The sequence below is a fragment of the Sturnira hondurensis genome, unplaced genomic scaffold (assembly GCF_014824575.4).
Source record: "Sturnira hondurensis isolate 20B ecotype Veracruz unplaced genomic scaffold, ASM1482457v3 Scaffold0023357, whole genome shotgun sequence".
NCBI classification, from domain to species: Eukaryota; Metazoa; Chordata; class Mammalia; order Chiroptera; family Phyllostomidae; genus Sturnira; species Sturnira hondurensis.
In genome coordinates, this window is record NW_028095988.1 from 674,768 (window position 1) to 687,155 (window position 12,388).

The 12,388-nt window shown below is 40.8% G+C and overlaps 1 protein-coding gene across 2 annotated transcripts in view; it reads left to right on the top strand.

The window, feature by feature from the left end:
• Positions 1–86: 86 nt before the first annotated feature.
• GK5 (glycerol kinase 5) overlaps positions 87–12,388 on the top strand; it is a 94,799-nt gene continuing 82,497 nt past the window's right edge. For both annotated transcript variants that reach the window (XM_037037479.1, XM_037037480.1), the window contains exon 1: positions 87–343. In XM_037037479.1, coding sequence (XP_036893374.1) covers positions 185–343 — 159 coding nt within the window. In that variant the 5' untranslated portion in view covers positions 87–184. The remainder of the gene's footprint in view (positions 344–12,388) is intronic.

The window sequence follows — 12,388 nt, forward strand, 5'->3', positions numbered from 1 at the left end:
AGCGCACCGTGACGTCACGGCGTCGGGGCGGGGCCAGCGGCAAACTGGGTGGGGCCGCCTCCCGGATCTCTGGGAGGGGGCGGGCGGGGCGGTGGCCTAGCTGGGCGCTCACAGCCCTCAGGTGCTGGCGTCTGTACCGCGCCCGTTAGGTAGACTGCTGCGGCGACAGCCTTAGGGGATCGGGATGCCTGGGCTGTCCACCTTCTCGGAACAGTGGCGTCCGGAGCAGAGCTCGCCACGCTCCGACGAAGGCTTCGTGCTGGGGCTGGACGTGGGCAGCTCGGTGATCCGCTGCCACGTCTATGACCACGCGGGGAGGATCCGCGGCTCCAGCGCCCAGAAGGTGACGGGGGGCGTCGAAGTAGGGGCCGTGGTCAGGGTCGCAGAAGGCGAGCGGGCGGGTCTGTCTCATCCGGCCGCGTGGCTACCCGCAGCACCTCGGTGCTGAGCGGCATGCAGGGAGCAGCCGGGTGTTTGCATTCCCGGCTGGGCTGAAACCCGCACGACCCGGGCGGAGGGCCCGGTACTGTCACTCCTGTCACCTGGGCGTTTATCTCCCCGGCCTTTCCTGGGTGGGACTACGGTGATTCCGGGCTCGCAGGGCAGGGCAGGGTGACGCACGCAGCACTAGCCAGCTGAAGGGTGCTTTGGGACTTGTTGATTTTTCCTGCACTTCTTTGATAGATCTCCAGCCTTTTCTTCATTTGCATTTTTAATTTTTCAGATCTTGATAGAATTTAACTTTATCGTGCGTTGTTCAGTTATCATTATTAAGTACTTCTCAAAGTGCTGGTTCCCCCCACAAGCTTCTGATTTCCATGGATTGAAAAAGTTGTCCAAGTTATTGGACAACTTTTGAAGATTATATTGCCATTGCTTTTCTCCTTTACAATTTCGAGGATGTGTAAAAAAAGATCTTTTTCTTGTTTTAGAAACCCACCAACTCATTAGTTGTTATTGTTAGTAAATCCTTAATGAGGCAACCAAAGACAGGTACTCTTCGGTTCCCAGTTTAACAAAGTGCAGATTTCTACACAATTACCAACGCACTAAAAATGATGTTGGTCGAACTTGGTATTTTTATTTACTCATCTTTCCAATACCAACATCGTTTTATGTTGGCAGTGTCAGGGCAGAAGCCGTTGGTTACCTAAACCATTCCCGGGACCCGGAACTCCCCATTTGCTTGCTTCCCACCCTGCGAACCCTGTTAGAAGTGCTTTTCAACCACAGCAGTCGCCCAGGAGCAGGTCGAGCCAAATGACTACTTGAACCTTTGTTCTGAGGGAGCAGCGGGTTGGCGTTGTGGTTTGGCAACCAGGCCCGGAGCTGGGACTCCAGCAGCCCCTGGGTCCCTGCTCTGACTACGTGTGCAGGAGCCCTGCCAGCCCACCCACTACCCCGGGCCCAGCACCAACCACAAGGGGCAGGGGAAAGGCCAACACTGTCCTTCAGCGCCTGTGTGCATCCGAGTCTTTGGAAAAGTCTTTCTATCGCAGCCCAATGATACTTTTAACAGTTTCCCTTGTAATTCTAGACACAAAGTACATTTGTTGCAAGCAATGATTTAAAAAAAAGGAATTGAAGAATTTGGAACCAAAGGGAGACAGAAACTGTTAGAAGATACAAAGTTTCAGAGTTGCTATATTATTTTGAGCAAATGAGTAGTTTTTTACACATGAGGTAAGAATCTCAAAGATGAATCAAGATTGCTGTGAGCAGCAGGAAAGCAGAATGGTTTGCTCAGATTCTAAACTGGGGTGGTGGCAAGGTATCTAGAAAGATTTGTGAGTAAATGAAACTACAGAAAGTCCCTGCCTCAAAGGAGGAAGCACTATCTTAGATTAAGGAGTTTATGGCAATGCCTCTCAGACTACAGTAGGATTTTACAGTTGTGCTTCCTAACGTGTGGTTCCTGGGTTGCTGGGGTGCAGATAAGGAAATGAAGATTGAGAAAATTGTGTAGCAGTTCTGCAGACCAGTGGTATGATTATTGACCTCAGTAAAACATTTGGGATTTTATTTTCTATGCATTTTCCCCTAGAAAGTTGTTTTAATTGTCTTTAAAAAATGAAAAAAATTCATTACAGTTCACATTCAATATTCTATTACCCTCAGGTGTACAGCTACTGTTTAGACATTTATATAGTTTCTGAAGTGATCGCCTTGTTAGGTCTAGAACTCACCTGACATCGTACACAGTTACTGCAGTATTATTGACTACATTCCCTGTGCTGTACTTTATAGCCCTGTGACTATTTTTTAACTACCAATTTGTACTTCTTAATCCCTTCTTCACCTTTTTATCCAGCCTCCCAAGTCCCCTCCCATCTGGCAACCATCATTTTATTCTCCATGCCTATAAGTTTGTTCTGTTTTCTTAGTTCATTTATTCTGTTTTTTAAATAAAAAAAATTTTTGCTGTATTTTTCCCAATACCTCCCCTCCCCTTATATGGCCCCCCAAACACCACACTGTTGTCCATGTCCATGAGCCCTTTTTCCTGTTTGCTTGCTCCCTCCATCTCTAACGTCCCTGCTGCCCCTTGCTGTCATCCTGATCTCTGTTCATGAGTCTGTGTCTGTTTTCCTTGTTAGTTCAGTTTGTTCATTAGATTCCACATGTGCGTGAAATCATATGGTATTGGCTTTGTCTGACTTATTTGCATAAAACCATCTAGGTCCATCAGTGCTGTTGCAAATGGTAAGAGTTTGTTCTTTTTATGGCCAAGTAATATTCCACTGTGTATATATGTGTATTGTGTGTGTGTATATACACACACATACATACACACCACAGCTTTTCATCCTCTTGTCTATTGATGGGCACTTGAGTTTCATCCATATCTTGGTAATTCTAAGTAATGTGGCAATGAATATAGGAATTAATTTATATTTTCAAATTAGTGTTTAGGGTTGCTTTGCATAAATACTCAGAAGTGGGTTTTCTGGATCTTATGGTTGTTTTGCTTTTTTAATTTTCTGGCTATTACTCCATATTGTTTTCCATTGTGCCATACCAATTTTCAATCTCCAAGTCCTTGCCAATGCTGGTTGTTGGTTTATTGACGATAGCCATTCTGACAGGTGTGAGATGATATCTCATTGTAGATTTAATTTGCATTTTTCTGATGGTATTGACATGGAGCATCTTTTCATATATCTGTGTGTCCTCTTTGGAGAAATGTCTGTTTGGATTCTTTGCCAACTTTTAAATCAGATTGTTTCTCTTTTTGGTGTTAAGTTGTATGAGTTCCTTAAATATTTTGGATTTTAACTCCTGCCATTGGTGAATATCTTCTCCTCTTTAGTTGGTTCTGTTTTTGTTTTGTTGATAGTTTCTCTTTGCAAAGACTGTTTAGTTTGATGTAGTCCCATTTGTGTATTTGTTTTCATTCTGTTGCCTGAAGAGACACGTTAAAAAAATCTGCCTTAGCCCTGGCTGGCGTAGCTCAGTGGATTGAGTGCGGGCCTGCGAACCAGAGGATCGCGGTTCGATTCCCAGTCAGGGCACATGCCTGGGTTGCAGGCAGGTTCCCTGCAGGCCAACTCCCAGCAGGGGACCCACGAAAGGCAACCATACATTGATGTTTCTCTCTGTCTCCTTCCCCTCTAAAGATAAATAAATAAATAAAATCTTAAAAAAAAATCTAACTTAGAATTGTATCAGAGAGTTTATTGCTGATGGTTTCTTCTAGGAGTTTTACACTTTCATTTCTCACATTTAAATCTTCAGTCTGTTTTGAGCTTATTCTTGTATCTGGTTTAAGAAAGTGGTGTAGTTTCAGTTTTTTTGCATGCATCTGTCCCATTTTCCTAACACCATTGTTTGAAGAAACTGTTTTTATCCCATTGTATATTCTTTTTTTACATATTTTAAAAGTATATTTTATTGACTATGCCATTACAGTTGTCCCATTTCCCCCCCTTCATTCCCCTCCACCCTGCACACCCCGCACCTTCCCCCCTTTTAGTTCATATCCATGTGTCATAAGTTCCTTAGCTTCTACATTTCCCATACTATTCTTGCCCTCCCCCTGTCTATTTTCTGCCTACCATCTACGCTACTTATTCTCTGTACCTTCTCCCCCCTTCTCCTCCTCTCACTCCCCTGTTGCTAACCCTCCATGTGATCTCCATTTCTGTGGCTCTGCTCCTGTTTTAGGTGTCCGCTTAGTTTGCTTTTGTTTTAGGTGTGGTTGTTAATAATTGTGAGTTTGCTGTCTTTTCAGTGTTCATATTTTTATCTTCTTTTTCATAGGTAAATCCCTTTAACATTTCATATAGTAAGGGCTTGGTGATGATGAACTCCTTGAACTTGACCTTATCTGGAAGCACTTTATCTGCCCTTTGATTCTAAATGAAAGCTTAGCTGGATAGAGCAATCTTGGATGTAGGTCCTTGCGTTTCATGAGTTGGAATACTTCTTTGCAGCCCCTTGTTGCCTGTAAGGTGTCTTTTGAGAAATCAGCTGACAGTCTGATGGGTACTCCTTTGTAGGTGACTGTCCCCTTATCTCTGCTTCTAGGATGCTCTCCTTCATTTTAATTTTGGCTAATGTAATTATGATGTGCCTTGATGTGTTCCTCCTTGGGTCCAACTTCTTTGGGACTCTCTGAGCTTCCTGGATTTTCTGGAAGTCTATTTCCTTTGCCAGATTGGTGAAGTTCTCCTTTATTATTTGTTCAAATAAATTTTCTACTTGTTGCTGTTCCTATACCCCTTCTGGCACCCCTATAATTTGGATGTTGGAATGTTTAAAGATGTCCTGGAGGTTCCTAAGCCTCTCCTCATTTTTTTGAATTCTTGTTTCTTCATTCTTTTGAGTTTGGTTGTTTCTTTCTTCCTTCTGTTCCACTCCATTGATTTGAGTCCCAGTTTTCTTTCCATCGCTATTGGATCCCTGTGTATTTTCCTTCATTTCACTTAGTGTAGCCTTCATTTTTTCATCTAATTGTGACCAAAATCAACCAGTTCTGTGAGCATTCTGATCACTAGTGCTTTGAACTATGCATCTGACCGGTTGGCTATCTCTTGTTTGCTTAAAAGTGTTGCCTCTGGGGCTTCTATTTTTTCTTCTGACTGAGCCATTTTTGATCAGGTCATGCCTGTTACATATGAGGTGCGGAGCCTTAGGTGTTCACCAGGGAGGGGCAACCCACATCACTGGGTTGTGACACTGTATGTAGGCCAGAGAGGGAGCAATGGCACTTGTTCCATGCTCTCTCGGATTTTGGTCCCCTCTGCTGCTTCCCAGAAGCAAATTGGTCCCTTCTGGTGCTGATTCCCTGGTGGGTGGGCTTGTGTACGTTCTAGGACCCTGTGGGTCTCTCCAACGAACTCTCCTGTGAGGCTGAGAACCTCTCCCGGCATCTCTACCACCCCCCCAATTTTTAAAAATTATTGTTTTGAGGCTTTATTTCCCAGCACTGGGGCCCTGGGTTGTGTGGTCTGACTCACTGCCTGTTTTTTGTTTTTTTATTTTTTTAATTTAATTATTGTTCAAGTACTCTCACTGCCTGTTTTTTGCCTGGTTTATCTGCACATGAATGTGTGTCCACAGTCAGTCAACCACCTTGCACATCTCGCTGGGTTTGCTAGATTCTTCCCCATGCCTGGTTCTGCTAACTACCACCTCTTCCTTCCAGAAAGCCTCTACACTGGCCACCAACTCTGCCCCCCTGACTAGTCTTGTTGACTTACCTCTCCACTAGCCCCCAACTTGTTATTGTCAGACATCATTACACTTCAATTTTCTGTCTGTTCTGGTTGTGTTTTTGTTTCTAAATGTTTGTTGTCCTTAAATTTGGTTGTGCAGGGAGGCACAGTGTTTCCACCTACGCCTCCATCTTGGTCGGAAGTCCCATTGTATATTCTTGCCTTGTTTGTCTTAGATTAATTGTCCATATAGGCCTGAGTTCATTCCCAGGCTATCTAGTCTACTCCATTGGTCTATATGTTTGTTTTTACACCAGTACCATGCTGTTTTGATGACTATATTCATGTAGTGTATTTTGATATTAGGTAACATGATATTGCCAACTTGTTCTATCTCAAAATTGTTTTGGCTATTTGGAGTTTTTATAGTTCCATTTAAACTTTTGGATTATTTGTTCTAGTTCTGTGAAATACACCATTGGTATTTTGATAGAAATTTCATTGAATCTATAGATTGCTTTGTGTAGTATGGACATTTTAATGATGTTAACTCTCCCAATCCAAGAGTGTGGTGTGTACTTCCATGTATTTGTATCATTCTCAGTTCTCTAGTACCTTATAATTTTCCTAGTACAGGTCTTTTACCTCTTAGGTTAGACTTATTCCTATAAATTTTGTATTTTAATTTTTTGATACAATTGTAAATGGGATTGCTTTCTTTATTTCTCTTTCTGATATTTCATTATTGGTATATAAAAGTACAGTCAATTCCTGAATATTTATTTTGCATCCTGCTGCTTTACTGAATTCATTTATTAATTCTAGTAAATTTTGCGGGTTTTTTAGGGTTCTATACATATAGTATGTCATCCGCAAATAATGACAGTTTTACTTCTTCCTTTCCAATTTGGATGCCTTTTTTTTTCTTTGTCTTGTTTGATTACTGTCTTGTTTGATTGCTAGGCTTCCAATACTATGTAAATAGAAATAACATCATATTGTGGAACACTTAGCTGATCTTCTGAGAAACAGAGTGAACAGCCAATGGAATCCCAGCTTGTTTGAAGTTTGGAGGCCAAAATTGAGGAGGGCATTGAAAAAAAGACAGTAGGGAGATTGTTTTGGGACAGTAAGGTCCCTGGGACCTGTGCCAAGGCTGCTGCAGTCCCTGGCCTGGCACCTGCCGCCATGGTTGGTGGCAGCCACAGGATCTTTGAAGGAGAACCAGATAAACAGTTTCTTTCCCTACCAAAGGCAAGGAAGACAGCATGGCACCAGGAGAGACCTGGATGCCTGAAGTTGCTGGGAGGAATAAAGATGCAGTGAGAGACACACTGTGGTGGTGTTCACCCGTCGGGACTGTGGACACTGGCTGGGTTATTACCAGAGAAAATGGGGAGATGGGTGATATCTGGAGGAGGGAGAAGTATTAGGCTGTGTCTGACCCTGACCCGGATAGTATCCAGTCTGGTTAGAAAGTTGGGCTGTATGCTAAGAATGGTGGCCTTATACAAGTGAATTTTACTCAAAAAAAGCTTTCAGCTGCTGGTTAAGGAACTTTCACACAGCAGCTGTCTCATGCAGCATTGGGGTGGTGCAGCAGCAGGCTTGCAGGGTGGCAGGCTCCTGTGGTGGCTGGCTAGAGAAGAGGAAGGAGCACTGTGTCACATAGACTCTTAGAATGTGCAGTGGGGCTCAGGAAGTTGGCAGTCCCCAGAGAAACTTGGTTTGGTGTGGGAGCTGAGCAGCCCTGAAGAAACTTTGAGGGTGAGCATCACCCAGGCCGGCAAAGAGGGAGAAGGTGGTATGAGAGTTGCTCCTAATCGGTGCACCCCTTGGGTAGCACAACTAGTGGATAAAAGGCACCAGCCTGGTGTAGATGGACAGTGAGGGTCTGGCAGTGCATGGAGGACCTGGGCTGGAGGCTGGTCAACTGTGAAGATTGTGGCCTAGACTTGGCCTGCATCCTCACAAAACCGCAGGAAAGGAGAAAAAGCAAAGCCCAGCCCTCCTCTGCCTGTGGCATTCAGGAAGATCAGCTTGGCTAGTCTTCTGAATTGAGTCAGTCTTCTGACTGACTTTCAGAACTTGTTTGGCCAGTTTAAAGTCAGCAGGAGTCTTCCGCCCCCACCCCCCACCCCGCCCCAAGTGAGCCAATAAGCCCCGGAGCTGTGAAAGGTCCAGCGACAGATGCAGAGAGGGACCACAAGGCTCACCCCAACAACTGAGAAACTGAGACAAATTTTACTTTGCTATTCCAGAGAACTTGCATTTATTGTTTATCAGTATTATTATTAGTATTTGTTTCATTATTTTTACTTCTTTTATTTTATTAGTATTTTTTATTTCTCTTGTTTCTGTTTAGTTTTCTTCATTTTGTTTCTTTAATTGCATTGCTATACTGGTTTTCCTTGTTTTCTTTTTCATATTATATTTTAATTTTCCTTTTTTGACTTCATTCCTGTTCCAATAACACATTACTCTTGGTTGTGTACTTTCTATTCCTGTTATTCAGATCTTATAGTTCTTTTCATATTATTGTTGTTCCAGTATTAATGTTAATAATTATTGTTCCATATAATTGTAAATACTACACAGTACTGCTTCCTGATTTTAGCCCATTTCAGTATCTTCCAGAGCTTTATTACTGTTGTGGTTAACTCTGTTCTCTCGCACATTATGCCTAGTTTCTATCTCTTACTCTCACTTCATCTCACCCTCTAACCTTGCACAAGTGCTCTATTTTCTGAATTCAGCTCATAGTCCTTCTCTCCTCTACCAAGAGTCTTATCTTTTTCCACCTTTTATAAAAAGTGGCTAGTTGGGTAAAATATCATGGTTATCACTATATTTATCCAAAGGATCTCCTATCTCTTCTCTACTCATTGTACGTTAAATCCCATTGAATACTCTACTGCTGTCTTAATTCATTTTGCCTTCACCCTGCCACTGATCACATACAAGATTAGGTGGGGACTGTGAACACCAATATACCTGCTGGAGGAGAGAACTCACCAATGAAGGAACCACCAACAGGTAAAAACCCAAGTACAATAAGAGTGTCCACACAAGAGGAAAGGGCAAACCTAGAGCATTCAGACAAGAAGGTCAAAGAGATGACACCACTGAATCCCATAGAACTCCTATCATAGAAGTTCACCCTACAAAGACAGCTAGCAAGTGGAATATCAGGAAGTACAGAAACAAACAAAAAGAGTCACCTAACATAGGAAGACAAAAAAAAAAAAAGAAGAACCTGCAATCAAAAGGAATGGAATAATCCCCACTAAAAGAGCTAAATGAAATGGAGGTAAACAAACTTTCACATATAGAATTCAAAATAATGGTTACAAGGATGTTCATAGGAACTCACAGACAATTACAAGCAACTGAGTGAGAACTACAACTGTATGAAAAATAATATACAAACTATAAACAAAAACCAGGAAGAAATGAAAAATACAATTTCTGAAATTTAAAAAAAAACCCCACATGCTAGAAGGAGTTACAAGCAGGCCGGATGAAACAGGGACCTGAATTAGTGAACTGGAAGACAAGGTGGAAAGAAACACCCAGGTAGAGAAGCTGCACAAAAAGGACTAAAAAATGCAAAGATAGCTTGAGGGAACCCTAAGATAATATGAAATGCAACAACATTAGAATCTTAGGACTATCAGAAAGAGAAGAAAAGGGACAAGGGATAAAAACCCTGTTTGAAAAAATAATGACAGAAAATTTTCTGAATTGGGAGAGGGCAAAAACCATGCAAATTCAGGAAGCACAGAAGGTCCCAAGCAAGATGAACCTGAAGAGGCCTATGCCAAGACACATCAAAATTAAAATGCCAAGTTTTAAAGACAAAGAGAGAATCTTAAAAGCAGCAAGAGAGAAACAAGAAGTAACATACAAAGGGGATCCAATAAGACTAGCAGCAGATTTTTCAACAGAAACATTTTAATCCAGGAGAGAATTGCAAGAAATATTCCAAGTAATGAAAACCAAGGGTCTGCAACTGAGACTACTCTACCCAGCAAGGCTCTCAATTAAAATGGAAGGTGAAATAAGGAGCTTCCTGGACAAAAGAAGGCTGAAAGAATGCATCTCCAGCAAACTAGTGCTGTAAGATGTAATAAAGGCCTTACTATAAGAAGAGGAAGGAGAAGAGTAAGACAAAGAGAAACACAGGTACAAAGGGGGGAAAATGAATAAACACCTATGAATAATAACCTTAAATGTTAGTGTATTAAATACTCCAATCAAAGAACATAGGGTAGCTGAATGAACAAGAAAACACAACCCACATGTATGCTGCCTACAAGAGACCCATCTTTGAAAAATAGACCTCCATAGACTAAATGTGAAGATTAGAAAAAAAAATATTCTAAGCGAATGGACAGGGGAAAGAAGTGGGGGTAGCAATACTTATATCAGACTTCAAAACAGGTGCCATAAGAAGAGACAATGAAGGACACTTCATAATACTCAAGGGAGAATTCTTCAAGAAGATGTAAACAAATAAGCCCCCAATGTAGGAGCACCCAGTTATATAAGGAAAATCTTGGGGGGAGTTCAAAAAAGATATAGACAGCAAACACACGAGGAGATTTTAACAACCCACTGTCAAAAATAGATAGATCCTTGAAGCAAGATATTAACAAACATATCGTGGCATTGAAAAAGGTCCTAGGTCAAATGCACTTAACAGATATATATATATATATACAACTTTTCATCCCAAAGAAGCAAAGTACACATTTTTTCAAATGCACATGGAACATTTTCAAAGATAGACTACACAATAGGACACAAAACTAGCCTAAACAAATTCAAGAAAATTGAAATCGTATCAAGCATTTTCTCCAACCACAAGGGACTGAAACTAGAAACCAACCTCAAGGAAAAAACTCAAAGCACTCAAAATCATGGAGACCGAATAGCATGCTACTGAACAATGAATGGGTCAAGAATGAGATCAAGGAAGAAATCAAAAAGTTTCTGGAAACAAATGAAAATGAAGTCGCAACAACCCAAAACTTATGGGACACAGCAAAGGCAGTCCTGAGAGGGACTGCAATACAGGCTTACCTAAAGAAGATAGAAACATTTCAAACAAACAACCTAACCCTATGCCTGCAAGAACTCAAGGAACAACAACAAAGACAGCCCATAGCAAGTAGAATGAAGGAAATAACCAAGATCAGAGCAGGATTAAATGACATAGAGACTAAAAGAACAATACTAAGGATCAATAGACCCAGCAGCTGTTTCTTTGAAAAGATAACCAAGATCAACAAGTCTCTAAGCAGACTCATCAAGGAAAAAAAGAGAGAGGACCCAAATAAACAAAATTAGAAATGAAAGAGGAGAGATTACAAGCAATAATACAGAGATACAAAGGATTATAAGAAAATTACTATGAAGAACTATATGCCAAGAAGTTTGAAAACCTACATGAAATGGACAAATTTCTAGAAAAATATAATCTTCCAAAACTGAATGACAAAGGAGCAAAAAGCCTGAACAGACCAGTAACAACTAATGAAATAGAAGCAGTAGTCGAAAAAATCTCAGCATACAACTGCCCTGGATCAGATGGTTTTGCAGGAGAATTTAAAAAAATATTTAAGGAACAGCTAACCCCTATCTTTCTTAGACTGAAATTCAAAAAGAGAAAAGACTCCCAAACTTTTTTTTTATGAAGCCAGCATCACCCTAATCCCAAAACCAGATAAAGATACAACAAAGGAAATAAATATTGGCCAATATAACTGATGAATATAAACGCCAAAATCCCCAACAAAATATTGGCAAACTGCATCCAGCAGTACATTAAAAAGATCATACACCATCATCAAGTGGGATTCATCCCAGGGGTGAATCCTTGTGGATGATAGTTCAATATCCACAAATCAATAAACATAATATATCACATAAACTAAAGGAAAGACAAAACTCACATGATCATATCAAGAGATCTGGAAGAAATATTTGATAAGGTACAGCACCCATTTATGATAAAAATACTCAGCAAAGTGGGAATAGAGGATACATTCCTCAACATGATAAAGCCCATATATGAGAAACCTGCAGCCAGCATCAACTCAATGGGCAAAAACTAAAAGCTTTCCCAGTAAGATCAGTAACAAGACAAGGATGTCCACTTTCACCTCTTCTATTCAATCCAGTATTGTAAGTCCTAGCCATAGCAATCAGACAAGAAAAAGAAATAAAAGGCATGCAAATTGGAAAGGAGGAAGTAAAACTGTCACTGTTTGCAGATGACATGATAGTATACATAGAAAACTCTATAGACTCCACCCCAAAACTACTCAACCTAATAAATGAATTTGGCAAAACAGTAGGGTTTGAAATCACTATTCAGAAATCAAAGGCATTTTTATGCACCAAGAAAGAAAGATCAGAATCAGAAATGAAGAAAAAAATCCTATTTGCTATAGGAACATGAAAAATAAAGTACCTAGGAATAAACCTTACCAAGGAGGTAAAAAGTCTGTACTCAGAAAACTACACAACACTGAAGAAAGAAATTAAGAAAAACACAAATAAATGGAAGCATATACCGTGTTCATGGATTAGAAGAATCAACATCATCAAAATGTTCGTACTGCCTAAAGCAATTTATAGATTCAACACAATCCCTATTAAAGCACCAATGGCATATTTCATGATATAGAACAAACATTTCAAAAATTTACCATAAATGAACCATA